This window comes from Nannobrachium achirus, assembly GCF_963921795.1.
Source record: "Nannobrachium achirus genome assembly, chromosome: 20".
Lineage (NCBI taxonomy): Eukaryota > Metazoa > Chordata > Actinopteri > Myctophiformes > Myctophidae > Nannobrachium > Nannobrachium achirus.
In genome coordinates, this window is record NC_137827.1 from 17,958,434 (window position 1) to 17,978,565 (window position 20,132).

Consider the following 20,132-nt stretch of genomic DNA (forward strand, 5'->3'; position numbering starts at 1 on the left):
TTTGTTCCAGTTCCGAACCAATTTTTAGCGGTTTCTGAACCAATTTTCATTGGAATTTTTGGTGGAAACACTCTGAACTGGTTCAATATTAAGCCGGGAAAAATAACTGAACCGGTTCAACCCTGGTGGAAATGGAGCCCTTGTGTCTCAGAGGAGGGCTGTGGACAGTTAGCAAATAGAACGAAAATGTGCATTCTATGATAGAAGCCATTGTTCTCACGTTAATAAATCATGAAATAAAAAAATAATACATCTTGTTTGAAATGACCAAACCTGCCTACCAATGTCACTGGTAGTAGGCGGCTTTCTGAGCCGTCCACAGCCTTCCTCTGAGACACGGAGTGAGTGAACAAAAATTATATATTATAATAGAGTATTTGTGAGGACCAGTTGTATGACAACAGGTTGAAAATGTGAGAAGATATTTGCGTTAGCTATTCAAAAATAGCAGATGTACAAGCTCACAGCATGTCCCTTCATGTACTGTACATCTACTATTCTTTTTAACACATTTACTGCCACTGATAACCTAACAACTCATCATCTGAAATCCAATGGTTCACTGCCCTTGACAAGGTTTTCAGTGATCACACTAGAGGGCGCTCTTCGTATGAAGTGCTAGGTTGCTAGGAGACAGATACAACTGGGAATGACATCATCCCAAAAAATGACGCCCCATTCACTTACAGGTTATTGGATTTGGGAAAATCCTTTTATCTCCTTAAATTCTTTTATTTTTGGTCAAAACAAGCATTTTTCTACGGACCCTAACTAAAGGTCTTTGCACACTGCTGCCGCAAATTTCGGAGCACATACATTAAGAAATTTACCTCAAGTTACGTCAATCATGTTTGCACACTGCCGCCCATTTTATTTTCGAACCAGGGTTGACTTTTTCGCCACTGGATCGCCACTGGATCCCTTGCTCTTTCTTTTTTGCCTGAAAAACTTTTTTGCGAATTTCGGATTGCACTTTGTAAATGCACTTTGTTACTTTACACCACTGTGAAAACATGCATGAATATATCACCCATGAATGGATTATGTACATACTGTGAGCAGTGGATGTGATGCAGTGGATATGACAGTATGTACAGTGTCAGCCAACCTTTCAATCATGGCCGTCTGGTTAATGTAATTTATGGACAGTCCATCATCATCATCAGTGAACCGCTGAGCAACGGCCACCATGATCTCAACACACACTTCATCCGAATATTAAAGCAAAGCTTTTGGTGACTGGGCCTGTGATTCAGACACAGCACCAGAGCGTGAGGATTCAAAGACAGTCGTGCGTTCCCCCGAGAGGGAGCCAGCCAAACAAAACATTACACAACCCCAAAGATTAAAGGCAGGAATTTGTTTTCAATTAGTCGTGGTGGTGTATTCAACACTCCAAATATGCCCCTCAAGATGTCCCCGGAGGTTTCAAAGGGCTTCTATTAAAGGGGAAACAGAAAAGGTGGTTGATTGTTGACTTGGGAGGCTTCCCCTCCCCCCCCAATTTTTCTTTCAACTCAACAGTAAATAGCTCTGAAAGCAATGAAAATGCTGTCTCTCAATAAGAGAACTGTGCAGAGTGAATCCAGAGTGTACCGCACGTTTATGGACATGGGGAAATAGAGAGGAATTAAACCCATTTAGGCCTAGAATTAGTGAATGCTTTAACTATTGAAAAATAGCAGATATACAAGCTTGTAGATCTGCTATTTTTGAAAAAATCATGAAAATGTGTGCAAATCTTTCAATATATACTTTTCAAAGCAAACTTTTGTAACTCAAATCTCTGCTTCTGGGGGGTCCCTGGAACAACATATTTTGAGATGGGCGTCTGCGGCCAAATAAATGTAATTTCTGGGGTCCTTGACATGAAAAAGTTTGAGAACCACTGATTTAGAGGAAGGATTTAAAAGTCGGGTCAAAGATCGAGTCAGAGATATTCAAAGACTTAAACGATTTTTCAAAAATAGCAGATTTACAAGCTTGCAGCGCGGCACTCGTGCCGTGCTGTGAGCTTGTATATCTGCTATTTTTCCATCTGCTATAATCCATAACTTGCACATTCGAGCCACAGCAAGATGGTGCAGCGTTTAGTCTCACACTTACGTAGTTTAGAGTCCAGCAGAGCGACAATGACATTGATGGACCAGACGACGTGAATGTGCACATATTTCTTTACTGAAGGCACTGCAATAGCAGACCATGATGTCAATACTGTGAAATGTCGACAGGCTCACAGTAAACTGCCATGCTGCGTGATGGCCTGCGGTGCGACCCGATGATCTGGTTGACATTTTTTTCCCTATAACATAGAGCGTGTTACCAAACTAAATATAGATAGTGTTGTTCACCATTTCCCAAAAGTATAATGGAGTAGATTTCACATGTCAGATGTATGGGCCCTTGAAATGCAGCATCTAATTTTTGAGGGGTCCCATGAAAACGTGAACGACAGACATAGATACATCCAAGTGTACTCGTTTGCAGTGGAGAGCTAATAGCTATCTAACAAGCTCTCAGTAGTATTTGATGCTTGAGAGTTCTGTGCTTCATATGTGTTTTTTTTCTCTCGTAAATTAAAGCCCTACGTCATACAAAAGTGTTGCACAAAAGAAGTGAAAATAGCAGATCTACAAGCACACAACGCCTCGCGGTGCGAGGCATTGTGTCCTTGTAGATCGTCTATTTTCACTCTTTTAAATTGTTTTTAAAATGATAAATACAAAACAAACGGTTTTGGACATACAAGGTTTCCACCCGACAACGGTGTGTGTGTATGTGTGTGCGTGCGTGCGCGTGTGGTCTCAGGCCGTTGGGGTTCACCTGCAGACCCTGGGGTGAGCCTCTCTACAGGCTGTGGGGGTTATGGGTCAGTGCTGCACACAAACAACAAGGCTCCACACAGAGTGTGACTTACAGAGTCACATACATCGGTACTATATTATGAGAATGAGGGCCGTTAAACCAACGTTATTACCCCACATGGTGTCCAGAATGCATGTGGACATCATGTGGCCAGTCTGTGACGTTGTTGGTCATCTATGATTAAATGGCATCCATAATACGCCATATCCCTTCCAAAGCATAGACAACAGCTATTCTATTCAAATTCACAAATAGCCTATTTTGATGGAACATTTACGTTCATGATGTGTTCTGTGTATAGTGGTCTTCAATAGACAAAAAGGTGGCACACACAAGTGCCCATATTTTATTATAGGACGCAGAGTAAACAAACCATCATTTTGGCAGGTTAAGTGCCTTCTTCAGGGGAAAACCAGAAGACTCGCCGGGAAACACACTCGCCTTGGACGTCTATCCGGCGGAACGGTAGAATGGCCTCTGCCTGGTATTCCTAAACATGATCTTGGTAGACTATGCCTAAACGGTTAAGCCTAACCTTATTCCTAACCTTAACCTCAGTGAAACGGTGCCAAAACCTAACCCTATTTCTAATCTTAACCCCAGTAAAGCTATGCTTTATATCTAACTTATCCTCAGTAAAACAAAGACAAGAATACTAGTATGCCCCATTGAAGCACAATGGGGCATACCTTTTCCGACTACACCAAATCGCTTCGCCAAATAATATAGCAGATAACAAAACTCTCAAGGTGACGCGTTGTGAGCTTGTAGATCAGAATAGGGTCATGATGGGGTTCAAGTGGTTAAGCTACCGTATTGCTTTGGACGACTGAAGGTCCTTCTATCCATCTATTTAACTTTGAGAGTGTACAAATGAAACCAAATGGACCCAAAACGGTCAGTTTGTTTCTTGGAGTTAGAGACGTGTAGGGGTCCATTGGGACCCCTGGTGGTCCCTGGGACCCATGTAGAAAACCAGGTGCTTTAAGTAACACCATCAATTAACCCTTTAAAGGAGTAGTTCACCCCCAAAATGAAAAAGTTTCTATTGATTACTCACGCCATGGAGACTTGAGTTCAATAATATCTTTTTGTATTCATTGCATTCCTAAGACAAAAATGTGATTATAGTAAATTTACCCCCATTGATTCCGCATCCGGAATCAATGGGGGTAAATCTATTGTTATACATATTTTGTCTTAGGAAAGTGACAAAAAACAAGCAATATTATTGAACTCAAGTCTCCATGGTGTGTGTAATCAATAGAAAAAAAGTTTATTTTTCTTTTGGGGGTGAACTACTCCTTTAAGCACTTTCAACCTGGCGACCCTATTATAGGCATGTCATTATAGGCACACAATTTAAAAAATAAATAACAATTTACAAAAATAGCAGAGCCACAATCTTGCGGCACAGCATGTTGTGAGCTTCCAGATGGGCCATTTCTTTTGCTGTTCGTCGTACAACCAAGAATATGGAGTTTAAGTGGTTAATGTAGTAAAACGGACACCTCATTGGGGTATGCTGGCATATTAGTCACTTCCAGAGACATAAAAGAGCTTGTGATACTGCCCAGAGACACACATGGATGTCCAGTCTGACCCTATGGGCCAAGTATGCTCTGTTAACAGCTGCTCCTTTGTGGCGTGCAGAAATGTTTGATAGTTCTTGCCCTGCAGCGTTTATGCAAAACCAAGAGTATAAAGATTGCATGCAGGTGGCTGCTCAAATGGTGGCCGAGGCCGACGCGTTCACTTCAGTCTACCCATGTCTGGTCCCCCCCCACGTTTTGACCGCTGCTCAGCGCATAGTTTTTTTTTTTTTTTTTTTACGTTTCCTGATCTCAATTACACCAAAAAACTGAGCTTTCAACATTCAGTGTTTTTCTTTCTGTAATCTGTACTTTTTTGAATAATTAGGCTCAGAAAAGTGAGTTCATTGGCCTCTGGATGTACGCATCATCGTCCAGGGGAGGGTGTGGTTGTAACACCTTTGCTGTATCACTGGAGCTACAATGGGGGGGGGGGGGGGGGGGGGGGGTGCAGGGCTTTGGGGGGGGGGGCGGAGCAGACGCGATGATTGGCATGAAAAAAGACCATGAAAGTGTCTGAACTATGCCATCTCTGGTGACTAGGGCTGTGTCCGAAATGCGGAACACGTTCCCTACTCCCTAACCCTAAATGAGGGATCCAGATGTAGTGTACTACAGTAGTGAACAAATCAGCGCATTTCGGACACTACTCCGTCGCCATCTGGTTGCGTCATCGCTGTCGCACAGTTAAAACGCTCAGAGCCCTGGCTTTTGGAGCAATAAATAATGGCCGATCTACAAGCTCTCAACAGGGGGCGAATGCGACGCGTTGTGAGTTTGTACATCAACTCCCCAATGCTTGTGGATTGTAAATAATATACCAAAATGTTGCAGTGTTATTATGAGGAATAGGCCTATATAATTGTTTTTATTTATCACAAATCAATAGAATAATGTTATAATATATATATATATATATATATATATATATATATATATATTTAAATTGTATTCATTCATTGGTGAATGAATGAATATTGTTTGTGCCACATTCATTTGTCTCACATGCATACATACACCCATGTTTGTGATAAAATAGGTTATTCTTGCTAATTTAAATAACATATTATTTATCATGATTATTATTATCAGCTGTGGAAGGTTGGGAAGAAAAAAGAGAGATCGAAAAACAAAAGCCTCCAGCGTCTATTCTCGTATATTCTCTTCATAAACAACTTTAGAGCTTTTTTCATCATTTGTTCTCTAGTGACAAGGCTGTGGACATTTGTACGAGTTGTTTTCTTTAGCAGCGGTTCTGCTACGAGCGGCTCTGTTGCTTTTGCTCAGCAACAGGTGGCTACGGCTAGCTGCGTTCGTTGCATTGTGGGGCGGGAGGGCTTGAATAGTGACCATCGAATGCACACTACAAATCCAAATGCATTGTTGGATACTTCAGTACACTATATTAGGGATCAAAAATGCTCACTATACATTCGGACACTAGTTCAAAATGGCGGAGCCCCCTTTTAGTATACTACATTGGAGAATAGGGTGGATTTTGGACGCAGCCTAGGTATATTATCTTTGCTACTCAAAAGGCCACAGAACAGAGAGAAAAAAACCTGCCATGGCTCCCTGGAGCGGAGTTTTGAGTTTTAACATTTTAATACACATTTTAAGGACCAGGACAAAGACCTTTATGACTGGTAAAAACAGCATGTCATAATTCCTTTAAGATACTGAGAGCTTGGTGGAGGCAACATACACGCACCACTGGCAGGGGCATCAATTGGGTATGGCAGGGGTATGCAGCTGCCATACCCTGGATCCAGGGGGGAAAATAAAAGTTACTTTTAAATATAAATCCATGCATGTCTCTTTGTCTATCTGTGCTGGTTATTAAGTGTGCCTGCCATGCAATGCAATGGCAAAACACTTATTGTATTCCGACATACTTAAGTAAGTAATTTCGCCACAAATTTCGGCACGTAGTAACTGCCGCACGATTTACGCCACCCCCGCAGTAACCCTGATGCTGGTGAGTACTGTAGCTATAGAAATAGTGAGATTTCCCTGTACTATAGTCTGGTTGCCCTGCCAGGGCAACCACACTAAAAACAACACATAACCACATAGCCATCAAGAAGCAGCATCAAGATTAGCCATCAAGAATATCTGTTGTCCGTACAGTATACAGTATGTCCACTAAATATTTGCCCACATATGGAGTTCCACACAGCTTGAGACTGACCTTTAAGTACTGATGTCATGTTGATGACACAGACCGACCTCCAAGTACTGATCTGGTGTTGATGACATCAGACTTCCATGTGGCTCCACACTCAACGTATTGGACACTGAAGGCCATTTCTAGCTTTGTCTTGCTTTGCTTATGTAATCCTTTCGTCATTTCACAAACATTCTAATCTTTATAAGCCATTGCACGGCCGAATTGTATCGTTGCTTATGTCTCTGGCTAATTACTCATTTATTCTGAAAGAGAATATTTCAGTTTGCTTAAGTTTGAGTTAAATATCCAATTGATAAGGACAGCTTGATAAAGAGTCCCCTAAACTTAGAAGAATAGCCTGCATTTGTGAAGGACCCAAAGACGCTCCCATCTTTCCTGAACACCCGGTGGCCAGGACGAAGAAGAGAATGCTCGGGGCCAATGATCCAGGAAAGACGGCGACTGCGGAGGCTCACACAGTCAAACAACAGAGGAGAACAGAGGATGTAGACTATGAGAATGTAGAGGATACGGACAACAGCTCTCTGACCTCCTTAGCCAGCTCCACCGCCTCTCAGGGAGGTGGTCTGGGAACCGACCACAAGAAGAGCCTCCCTCTGTCCGGCCGCAGAGGAGCCGCTCTGTTTAAACTGAAAGGGCTGCTGTTTTGTGTCGTGGTGATAGCGTTGCAGGTTTATCTGCTACCCCTTGCAGCAGCAGACCTACCTCCTGGAGCAAAACAAAGATGCCCTGAAACATCTCCGCTGCTAGTCGGTCCCTTGGCGGTCGATCTCGGCTCCAGCGTGAGCCTCGAGCAGACTGCTGACAACCCCGAGCTGGAGCCCGGCGGTCGCTATCAACCGAAAGACTGTGTTGCCTTGCAGAAGGTGGCCGTGATCATTCCCTTCAGGGCCAGGGAGGAGCACCTCCAGCAGTGGCTTCGCTTCCTCCACCCCGTGCTCCAACGCCAGCAGCGGAGTTATGGCGTCTATGTGGTGCACCAGCACGGAGACGGGACCTTCAACAGGGCCAAGCTGTTGAACGCCGGATACGCCGAGGCTCTGAAGGACATGGATTATGACTGTTTCGTTTTCAGTGATGTGGACCTGATCCCCCTGGACGACCACAACATCTACGGCTGCTTCGGTCAGCCGAGACACCTGGCTGTCGCGGTTGAGAAATGGAACTTCGACTTGCCATATCCTGAATACATGGGAGGTGTATGTTCCGTGAGCAAAGTGGACTTTGTGACTGTCAATGGTTTCTCCAATGGCTTTTTCGGATGGGGAGCAGAGGATGACGACTTTTATAAGAGGCTTGTAATTAAAGGCATGCACGTTTCTCGTCCCAGCAGAGAGGTGGGTAAATACAGGAATATCCCTCATGGGAAGGACAAAGGCAACCCGGACAATTCGAAACACAATTGGGGCCTTCTCGCTCACACCAGATCGAGAATGGCGACAGACGGCCTCAGCTCTCTGTCCTACAAGCTGGTGAATACGACCAGAGAACCGCTGTACACCAATGTCACAGTGGACATCGGCACGTGGCCATAGATCAGAGATGGGGACTCGAGTTGAAGACTCGTACTTGAGCACTATAATGAATGACAAGCCCGACAAATATTGGCCTTTCCTTCTCCTTTCTTTCCTTCTCGGTGCGCGGCTGAGCGCCGCAGCGCACGGACAGAGGCAACGCGTTTTTTTTCCCCCAACGAACCTAAGCGCAACGGTGGGGGCCAGTGGAGCGCATTGCTGTGTTCACTTTAGGCCTGTCCTCTAAAAATCGACGAATCGACGCGTCGTTTTAAGCCCCGGGAATCGACGCCAATTGTTTGAGTCGAGGCGAAAATATATATATTTTTATATCACCAGTTAGCCTACTACTGCGGTGCACTGCTGGACTGGTGTCATGTACTTCCTATGAGAGGTAGCAATTGGCGAACAGTTATTTATTGTCTCGCACCAGCGTAGGGGTGAAAGTGAGACGGAACGGCCAGAACGGTTCAGAACCGCCGCTTTGTTAAAACATTCGGAGCCGGGAAGGTGTTCCGTTAAGAGGAGGGAAGCACGCTGTCAAAATCCCATATTAAATAACCTGCCACAGCACAAACGCACGTCCACGAATTAAACAATCTTCTAAAGTCAAATTAACATACACAAGTGTAGGCTACAAGTTACATTTTCTAATTAAAGTGCTTCTGAATTGTTCCAGTGTTGTAATCCATGATGAATGATTGTGTTTCGCTGTGTTTGCGTCCATGACATGTCCACACTGCTGGCTCTAGCGGGAGCTGTGCCTCCGCCTGTTAATGATCCGTTTCTGAAATGAATCCGTTCTCGACACTGACTCATTACTCTGTCAGTGCTCTGTGTCCCGCGACTGCGGACTGGATCCCATCGTTCATTTAAAAGAGCCGTTCAAGAGAGTGGAATCGTTCGCGAATGTCTCATCTATACTGCACGCTGCCGAGAGACGGGGCAGAGTTGAAACAGCGGAGATGTTTTATTTGTACTCTATGGTTGTACACTGCTATGCAGATAACATTTGTGCTCGCGGCTCACCGATATCACCGAAAACACAGTGTATTCAATTCATCTTAATGTATTTATTGTATTATGTTGACGTGGTTTAAAGCAATACTTTTTTTTTTAACACAAAGTAGACTATAACGATTCGTCGACGCGTCGGATTAACCCCCGTGACTCGAATCGACTTCATAAATCCTGAGTCGAGGACAGCCCTAGTTCACTTGGACCGCGCAGATCGCGCGGGGAAAACCGCAGTCTGTCTCGCAAAGCGTGGCAGACACAGCTGCTGCTTGGACCTTTCATCGTAAGATTTAAATATTAAAACGGTGAAATAATACACATATATATGTTTAGCTCATCATCAGCTATTTTACTTCAGCTAACTTGGCATTTGTTTAATAATTTGATAAAATGATAGGATTATCTGTGAGAACATGTTTTTCTAATGTCGGGAGTTCTCTTTTCTCCCCAGAGAGCGCATCCTTCTCACTCATCTTAAATAATGTTCCACCAGGCTCAGCTGCAGCTAAATATCTCATTAACCCCTCGTAACTTATTGTTCAAAGCATTAACGTGAGGTTACGCCACCATGCCCTGTAGCCCTACTGTTGCACTGCTAGAGGATTATTAAATGCTTTATTTTTGTATCTGTCGCGCTCGCGCGTAGTGCGTCTTTGGGTATGTTTCCAAAAGATTGATAAGCTCTAAACGCGCCATGACACGGTGGATTAATAGCTTGAAACTCAGATTTTTTGGGTAGGCAATGCACACGTGTTAGACTATAAGCCATCTAGTTGGTTTTGAGAGGCTTATAGGCTGAACAATAAACTATTAGTTCATATATAGGTTGTTGTCAGTTGTCAGAACTTAAAATTGTCACTTAGTTGTCGCGATACAGCTCTGTTTTGGACCATTGCACAAAGGATAATGATGAAAACTTTGCAAACGGGACATGTTGGACATCCATATGCGTTTTCAGTGGAGAAATGGAAAGCCCACCTACCCGCTACCCCTTAACAGCCACGTGAGTACATTGTCTTGCCTTTCCTGAAACTAACCTAAAGCCATAATACAAGGCTACTGTAACTGTATTCATTTTATTATGGGGATGTCCATGCATGGTGCATAGGACATTGCGCTTATTTGATGATTTATTCCCAAGCTGGGGTTTGGCTGTGTGAGCCTATGCTGTGCCTACAGCTGCGCAAAGGAGGAGCCTAAATGAATGTAGTCTACTATTCTGATAAACATTAATTCTGTGCATTTTCCATTTCGGGTTGTGTGTGTGGGGTTGTGTCTGTGTGTCACGTCAGTCAGTGTGTGTAGAACTCAGTGCGTTCGCAACGCACAGCAGACAGCAGACAGCTGAATGCTCTGGCCAATACAAACTAATAGGGGAGTCCTCGCTTGGATTCTCATTTCGAACGCACAGCGTATTTCAGCCTATCGTATAATTAAAGTTATATATACCATGTAACTTTTTTTATAAAACAAATCTTAAAATGGTCCTAGCTGTTAAATCGCTAAAGTTTTAGAACCCCCACTCCGTTATTTTCAGCTTCTAAAGCCTTCTCTTTATATGTTTTCTATGATCCCTGCCCGGGACCGGTTTTCGCGGAAAAATTGCGTCATCACACTACCGGCCAATCACAGCGAGGGTTATAAACTGCCGGCCAATCACAGCGCAGAACATACACTGCCGGGCTCTCTGGTGGGTTTAGGAAACACGCCTTCAGGAAGTACACTGCAGTGTTTACACTGGAGGAGTCTAGCATGTAACTCCCCAACCGCTGCTCGTAGAAGGACACGGGAGACCTCATTGAAAGCGTCTCGGCGAGGCGAGGCGGACGCGGTGGTCTGACGGCCCGGTCCGCGAGCGAAAAACGGACGAAGAAAGCAAACGCGACCGTGGTTTGCTATACTGCTACAGACCACCAGTTGAGCAACTTACACAGTATAGCTTTAAATAATAATAACATTAATTAAAAAGGCGAGATTTTATTACATTTTTTTATTTTACTAAAGACTCCTGACTCGGACTCGACTCGAGATCAAAGACTCGTGACTCGGACTCGTCTCGAGATCAAAGACTCGTGACTCGGACTCGACTCGAGATCAAAGACTCGTGACACTCTGGGGGGGGGTCGGCACGTGATAACGCACGATTTACGCCACCCCCGCAATATATACATCAAAACGTTCGTCTTGGCCGGGAATGGTGTGCTATTACTTCTCTTTCCGATCCGCGTTACCATGACGACTAAAAAGGACGCCTAAAAACCCCATTGACTTTGAATGGGGGACTCCGAAAAAAAATAATACTCTGGCATACTTTTGCCTAGCAATGTGATTTAAACTTTAAAACGCTCACATGACTTTGGACTTTTTCTGGCCAATAGGGATGAGCTGTAAATGATTAAGCCCCGCCACCTCTGTAATCCTATTGGCTGGGCTTCAAACAGCCATAAATCCAGTTCACAGCATGAACCCTAATGCACACACTTAGCGAGCTGCAGGCACACTTAAAATTTCTTAGGAATTTTCTTTTCTAGTTATGTTGTTAAATTACAGTAAAATAACTACAAATGCAAAATTTAACAAAATGGTCACTTTAACAAGGTATTATAATTATATTCTCCACACTTGTATTCTACCCATCTTGATAAAATGGTATATTCCCAGGTTCCGCAGGTCAGCTGCACAGGTGCAATGCATTATTGTTAATTGTGGCACGTTTACTAACATGCCAAGTTTAGCTGCACTTGAACAACCATTCCAGGCTGCCATATCCAGCCCAAGAAACCGTAGAAACGGGGGGAAAAATACAATGTACTTCTTAAAATAAATGTATCATGCCTGTTGCTAAGGTATGGCAACATGACTAGTCATGTTGCCATACCTTAGCTTTTTCTGAACTGACGCCACTGACCACTGGATCAACTGTCGTGACAGAAACGCGATGCCCGTGTTGGCATGCTGTCAAATGCAGAGGGAGTTTCTGTATATAATAAAGCTCTGGGAGACGCAAGCATGTGGAGCCTGGTACGCACAGCTATAGACCTAACATATAGCCTTTGCTCCACGTCTGCAGCGCATGAATGTCTAACGCATAGCGAGGTGGACTGCGGTTTGTATGATATGTGAAGCATCGTTCATGGAAATAATATACACAATCACCTCCAATAAATAACGGACCGAAGCACCTCTGTTTAACCCATTTAGGCCTAGAATTATTGAATGATTTAACCAGTGAAAAATAGCAGATATACAAGCTCACAGCGCGCGAGGTGGACTGCAGTTTGTATGATATGTGAACCATCGTTCATGGAAATAATATACACAATCACCTCCAATAAATAACGGACCGAAGCACCTCTGTTTAACCCATTTAGGCCTAGAATTATTGAATGATTTAACCAGTGAAAAATAGCAGATATACAAGCGAGCTTGTAGATCTGCTATTTTTGAAAAAGTTGTGAAAATGTTTGCAAATCTTTGAATATATGTATTTTCAAAGCGAACGTTTGTAACTCAAATTTTGCTTCTGGGTGGTCCCTGGAACTAGATATTTTGAGATGGGGGTCCGTGGCCAAATAAATATAATTTTGGGGGTCCTTCAAATGAAAAGGTTTGAGCACCACTGACATAGTAGTCTCTCAAAAACAGACTAAATTAGCTCCATTTAAGTGAAAAGGACCTTTTCTTTGACAATGGCGAGCCAGATTGCTGACATAGAAACATAGGTTTTTCAAAGAATCTTCATAGAATCGGGTCAAAATTCTAATTTTCACGATTTTTCAAAAATAGCAGATCTACAAGCTCGCAGCGCGGCACTCACAGCCGCGCTGTGAGCTTGTATATCTGCTATTTTTCAATAGTTAAAGCATAAAATAATGATACACAATATAGTGTACCGGCCGTTCTGAATGGATTAAATTACAACACTCTTACCCCTCATTCGCCGATGATCAAAAGTCATCGTTGTTGAACTCGTTGGCCCTTGAGAAGTGACGTGTTTTCTGAATGGTACCCCCTCTCATTCTCAGTAGAATGACATCATCTTGTAAGGCCCGATTACTTTCACAACAAAAGCCTCAACTATTTAAACCCTACAGTAATATTATGCTCTGTTGACCAAGTTGCGGTTGGTTGTTTAAGTTGGACAAAATGTGGACAAAATATTTTCCCAAATGTGGATATGACTGACGTCTGACATCATAGATGTCTTATGTTATAGACCACATGAGACTCACACAATATGTCCATATATGGGCATTCGAAGCTATGGGCTTAATATTGATGACATCAGGCATCTCTATATATGGGCATACAAGGGACAAGGACGGAATGTGATGTCACAATGCGATGTCACAACAATGTCATGTCATAGGTCAACTATAGACATTGAGGCATAACCCTCTGACGTTACCCTCTGACGTTACCTTCTGACGTTACTGACAAGGTGTGGCGGTTTTCATACAACTGCAACCTACGGTCACAATTAATACCAGTAAGGCTCCCTATTCGGGAGAGAAGCGACCGTAGGTCACTTATCTCCACAAATAGGGCAAAAATGTGTTTTGCCAAAATCTTCCTGATCCATGTTGATGACATGAGTGTAGACATACTGTGTAGTGATTTTCGTGATTTTAGGGCAAAATCTGTAGGAGCAGTGTCCAAAAATGTGTTTTTAAAAATCGGCCTGGAGGTGGCGCTATATGGGACAGATTCATGTTGATGGGATGAGTGTAGACATACTGTGTACCGATTTGCGTGATTTGAGGGCGAAAATTGTAGGAGCAGTGTCCAAAAATGTGTTTTGCAAGAATCGGCCTCATGGTGGCGCTAGAAGAGGGCCATGTGAGAAATGAGGGGTGGGGTCTCCGCGCCGGCAAGGCGGACGAATAGGTACCGGCCCCGGCTGTCCCGGTCGCTCCTAGCCGGAGTTACGGCATTTTATGTGAGCTGCAGTGTAGGGGGTCCTCCACTGGGGGCGCCACCACTTTTGCATCCGTTCTGGAGCACCAGGAGTCGGTGGTCCCCGGGAATTCCCCGTGAGCAGCCCCGTTGGGGTGGTCATTTGGTCATGTTTGCGCATTTGGTCATTTTTTACATCTGGGGGTCCCCCAGGGACCTGGGGGTCCCTGGAGCTCCGGGGGTCCTTGGAGGTTGTAGTTTGGCAGCCAAGGAACGTGTGTGCAAAATTTGGCATGGATCGGCAACGGTTGCGGAGATATAAGCAGGGAAAAAGTGTGACGTGTGAGGTGTGACAGACAGACTGACAGACAGACGGAGGGAGTTACACTTTGTGGTGGTTTTGATAGTAAAGTGCGACCTACGGTCGCAATAATAATAATAATATAATTGCGACCGTCAGGTACACAGTATCTCTAAAGTCATGTCATCACCATGGATCTGTCCCATTTCCCATATTCCCTCCTGATTGGGTACGAGCCTTCTAAAGTTTGGGTATGCGACGTGACGGTCGCTTATCTCCCGATTAGGGAGTCTTACTGGTATAATATAATTAATATATTGAAAGGTTAGATAAATATTGTTTATATCTAACTTTCACATATAGTACCCTATGTTGTTTATCTTTGTGCCTTATCGTCGTTGTCGGGTGGAACCTTGTATGTCCAAAACCGTTCGTTTTGCGTTCATCATTTTAAAAATGATTTAAACTAGTGAAAACAGCCGATCTACAAGCACACAACGCCTCGCGCCGCGAGGCGTTGTGTGCTTGTAGATCTGCTGTTTTCACTACTTTTGTGCGACGGCCTTGTATGATGAAGCAGGGCTTTGCTTTGCGAAAGAACGTACACATTTGAAACTTGGAGATACGAGGTTTCCGCCCGACAACGACGTTATGATAAGATATATTTTGAGGCTTGTAAGAGCCAAGATGTCCCGCTTAGACCTGATAGCTATGTTTTGGTACGTCCTGTCACCAAATTGAATATTGTCTCAGACTCCTATTGCCTCATCAATTTACTGATTGATCAAGGATTCCACGGTAACACCCGCCCGTAATAGTCCAAATGTTGTCAATAATAATTATCAGTTGCTTCTTTGCTCTTTGAGTAGTGATCGAGGGATTATGTGTCTTTTTCTCCATCCACTCTCATGGTGAAAACATGGCTCAAATCGCACTTAATAGCACATAAACAAAAGCAGGTTCTGCCAAAATGTCAAACAAATTAGTGTTGCAGTTTTGGGAAAGTGTAATGGCTCGGTTCGTGTTACATTACCCACTGAATTTGAAAGAAGACCTGGTATTACACTGAAATCTGTGACCCATCAGATTCTGTGACATTAGAGGGAGGGATTCTCACATTATATGAATAGATCATTTTGTAACTTTCCCAGAACCGCAGCAGAATCCGTTTTGTTTGTGTTATTTTATGCTCTAAAGACAGAGACCTAGTTACGCCACACAAGGAGACTATAGCCTAAATGGAGAGGCCCAGCAAACAAAACCCCTAATTCCTCGCTCACGGAGCACAGGAGCAACTACTATTTGGACTATTATCATGGTAGCAATAAATTAAGGTTAGGGTTCTACCAAAGAACTGCATCATCACTTTAACCCTTTCAGAACGGGTACACTATATTGTGTATCATTATTTTATGCTTTAACTATTGAAAAATAGCAGATATACAAGCTCACAGCGCGGCACCGAGTGCCGCGCTGCGAGCTTGTAGATCTGCTATTTTTGAAAAATCGTGAAAATTAGAATTTAGACCCGATTCTATAAGTGTCTTTTGAATCTTTCCAAGACTTTTTGATAAACCTATGTTTCTATGTCAGCAATCTGGCTGGCCATCGTCAAAGAAAAGGTCCTTTTCACTGAAATGGAGCTCAGTTAGTCTGTTCTTGAGAGACTAATATGTCAGTGGTTCTCAAACCTTTTCATGTGAAGGACCCCCAAAATGATATTTATTTGGCCACGGACCCCCATCTCAAAATATCTAGTTCCAGCGACCACCCAGAAGCAAAATTTGAGGTACAAACGTTCGCTTTGAAAATACATAATAGTCAAAGATTTGCATACATTTTCACGAAAAAATAGCAGATCTACAAGCTCGCAGTGCGGCACTCGGTGCCGCGCTGTGAGCTTGTATATCTGCTATTTTTCACTGGTTAAAGCATTCAATAATTTTAGGCCTAAATGGGTTAAATGAGTTAGTAACATCCTCATGTGGCAGCTTTACTGTAACTATGCTGAAGGGTGGAAGGCAGTGGGAACAGAGGCCAGGTTGATCAGAGCCCCTCTCTCTCTCACGGTGGTCCTCTGCCATGTTCTACTGAGGCCAGCCTGCCTTTACAAGGCCGCAGCCATGGATGTCCTGCTAGCTTTATGGCAGTCTAGAGTACATGAGAACCCCGTTAGGGGCAATGTGATCCCTTCTACATGCCTGTAGACTCCTGTCCTCGTGCTGTCTTACAGTCCACCAAGACGCCCTCTCCCAGCAAGTGGAACAACACACATACATTCATGCACGCGCAAATTGCGCATGCACGCGCATGCGTCCGTGCACGGGCAATGCATGTGCACACAAACAAACACACCCTCTCTCGAGCCACCCAACTGACCGTCTGACGAGGCAAAAAACATAATTATACCTTTGCACTTTTAAAGGTCCCTTGCTGAGTTTCTGCAGGGAAACGGGGCTTTTTCATGGCGATCTGCTCTGTTGTAAATTGTGGCTCCAAAAGAATGTTTCATCTTTGAAGACACACAGTGTTTTCTAAGCTTTGCCTCACGACTCCAGTCCAGAGGTGCCTGGGCCGGCTTATGAGCGTGACTGAGGACCAGGATCCATCATCACCATCCAGCCACGAGGATTTGGGAGTGTGTCATCGTGTATGATTTGAGGGGTGCGGGAGAGGATTAGACAACTCATCGCTCACAGCGCGGTTCGACAAACACCCTCTTGTCGCCGCAGTGGGGGATGCGACATGAAGGACTTTTTTACATTTTATAAATCAGCGGAGCCGTACTTCATAGAAGACAACACATTTGAATAAGACTCCCTCGTTGAGTGTCAGGGAGCAGGATGTCTTTGTTCTTCTTTCACAATGAGTTATGCCATGAATAACCATAGCATACCATTTATGCTACGTTGCCGTATAATTACAACAACACTGAAAGAGTCTAAAAGCCCCGCTGGCAGCAATTTTGGACGGGTGGTGCTGGAGGAAAGGCCACGGGGTCATCAGAATCAGTATGCTTCATCCTGGAATCTTGCTATTAGATAATGAGCAAAGATGACATTTTGCCCTGAGGGTGGTACCAGACCCGTTGAAGAGAGAGTTACGTCACTAGCATAGACTCCCATTGTAGGAATGGAATGCGGAAATGCTCTCTGTCTATCTCAATGAGTTCTAAATGTTTGGAATTACAGCTCATAGCAACACGCTTCGCGGCGAGATCACAGCGTGACGCAACTTTTCCTCTTCTATAGCACTGGTTGCGACCGTAGGTCGCATTTACTATCAAACCCTGCACAAAGTGTCAGTCCGTCAGTCAGTCTGTCTGTCACACCTCACACGTCACACTCTTGCCCTGCTCATATCTCCGCAACCGTTGCCCCGATCCATGCCAAATTTTGCACACACACTCCTTACCTGCCAAACTACAACCTCCAAGGACCCCCGGAGCTCCAGGGACCCCCAGGTCCCTGGGGGACCCCCAGATGTAAAAAATGACCAAATGTGCTAAACTGACCAAATGACCACCCCAACGGGGCTGCTCACGGGGAATTCCCGGGGACCACCGACTCCTGGTGCTCCAGAACGGATGCAAAAGTGGTGGCGCCCCCAGTGGAGGACCCCCTACACTGCAGCTCACATAAAATGCCGTAACTCCGGCTAGGAGCGACCGGGACAGCCGGGGCCGGTACCTATTCGTCCGCCTTGCCGGCGCGGAGACCCCACCCCTCATTTCTCACATGGCCCTCTTCTAGCGCCACCATGAGGCCGATTCTTGCAAAACACATTTTTGGACACTGCTCCTACAATTTTGGCCCTAAAATCACGCAAATCGACACACAGTATGTCTACACTCATCCCATCAACATGAATCTCTCCCATATAGCGCCACCTGCAGGCCGATTTTTTAAAACACATTTTTGGACACTGCTCCTACAGATTTTGCCCTAAAATCACGAAAATCACTACACAGTATGTCTACACTCATGTCATCAACATGGATCAGGAAGATTTTGGCAGAACACATTTTTGCCCTATTTGTGGAGATAAGTGACCTACGGTCGCTTATCTCCCGATTAGGGAGCCTTACTGGTGGTATATCATGGGGCCACTTAAATAGTTTTGGTTCAAATTTCCAGGGACCACGAATGCATGTTAAAAGCCAGTTTCATGGCAATCTGTCCATTATGTTTTCAGAAAACATTTGTGGAGCTGAAATGTTTGGCCTAATGGGGGCCCTAGAGCAGGGGTTTTCAAAGTGGGTGACGGGGCACCCTGGGGTGCCGCGGCGGCAGTCCAGGGGTGCCGCGAGATCATTTGATAATATTTGGAATTTATTTGGACAAATATTTAGTATTATTTTAAACTTGGGTTAGGGTTAGGGTTAGGGTTAGTACAAAGTTATTTTCAGTCAGTTCTAACCAAAATGGCTGTTATCTCAACATTTTCCTCGCAACATAATCACTAAAATATCGTCACTGTCGGGCAGAAACCTCGTATTTTCAAATGTGTACGTAGATCTGCTGTTTTCACTAGTTTAGTACATTTTATAGATGATAAATACAAAACTAACGGTTTTGGACATACAAGGTTTCCACCCGACAACGACGATATGTTATAAATATAAGGTGCTGGGAGTGAAAATTATAATGTAGGGTTGCCTCGGATTAAAAAGATATTTATGGGGTGCCCTCAGACAAAAAAGTTTGGAAACCCCTGCCCTAGAGCAGTGGTTCTCGACCTGTTGTGGTTAAGGCCCACTTGAAAAGCATTCGGGTGGGCCGTGTTTATAATTGATCAATCAATCAATTGTGATTGGAGCTGGGATCAATGGAACTAGTATTCCTATTTATTTGTCTATCTTAAATATTTCAAGGTTTTAAAGGAAAGAAAAGCCATGTAATTTGTTTTACACTCACCGGTGGAGACGAAGGCCTCCATTCTGTCCTTGAAGGGCTGGAGGTGTTCCTCTGAGGAGCTGGCACACACCTTCTTCACGTCCTTCTCACAGGCTAGAGAACACAGAGAGAAAGAACTGTTCAATATAACAGGCTGGTAGGAGAGAGGACACAGAGAGAAAGAACTGTTCAATATAACAGTTCACAGACTGGTAGGAGAGAGGACACAGAGAGAAAGAACTGTTCAATATAACAGGCTGGTAGGAGAGAACACAGAGAGAAAGAACTGTTCAATATAACAGGCTGGTAGGAGAGAACACAGAGAGAAAGAACTGTTCAATATAACAGGCTGGTAGGAGAGAGGACACAGAGAGAAAGAACTGTTCAATATAACAGTTCACAGACTGGTAGGGGAGAGGACACGGAGAGAAAGAACTGTTCAATATAACAGTTCACAGACTGGTAGGGGAGAGGACACAGAGAGAAAGAACTGTTCAATATAACAGTTCACAGACTGGTAGGAGAGAGGACACAGAGAGAAAGAACTGTTCAATATAACAGTTCACAGGCTGGTAGGAGAGAGGACACAGAGAGAAAGAACTGTTCAATATAACAGTTCACAGGCTGGTAGGGGAGAGGACACAGAGAGAAAGAACTGTTCAATATAACAGCTCACAGGCTGGTAGGGGAGAGGACACAGAGAGAAAGAACTGTTCAATATAACAGGCTGGTAGGAGAGAGGACACAGAGAGAAAGAACTGTTCAATATAACAGTTCACAGACTGGTAGGGGAGAGGACACGGAGAGAAAGAACTGTTCAATATAACAGTTCACAGACTGGTAGGGGAGAGGACACAGAGA

General features: G+C 44.1%; 2 protein-coding genes across 2 annotated transcripts in view; one reads left to right on the forward strand and one right to left on the reverse strand.

Moving 5' to 3' along the window:
- The window catches only part of LOC308305679 (formin), a 121,927-nt gene that overhangs the window by 20,222 nt on the left and 81,573 nt on the right, over window positions 1-20,132 (reverse strand). Inside the window, exon 15 of the mRNA XM_080750517.1 lies at window positions 19,293-19,385. Coding sequence (XP_080606643.1) covers window positions 19,293-19,385 — 93 coding nt within the window. The remainder of the gene's footprint in view (window positions 1-19,292; window positions 19,386-20,132) is intronic.
- Window positions 7,056-8,183, forward strand: LOC308305443 (beta-1,4-galactosyltransferase 1-like; the record flags this gene model as incomplete). The annotated part of the gene is made up of 1 exon (XM_080750241.1): window positions 7,056-8,183. One exon carries the CDS (start codon window positions 7,056-7,058, stop codon window positions 8,181-8,183), a length of 1,128 nt encoding a protein of 375 aa, XP_080606367.1.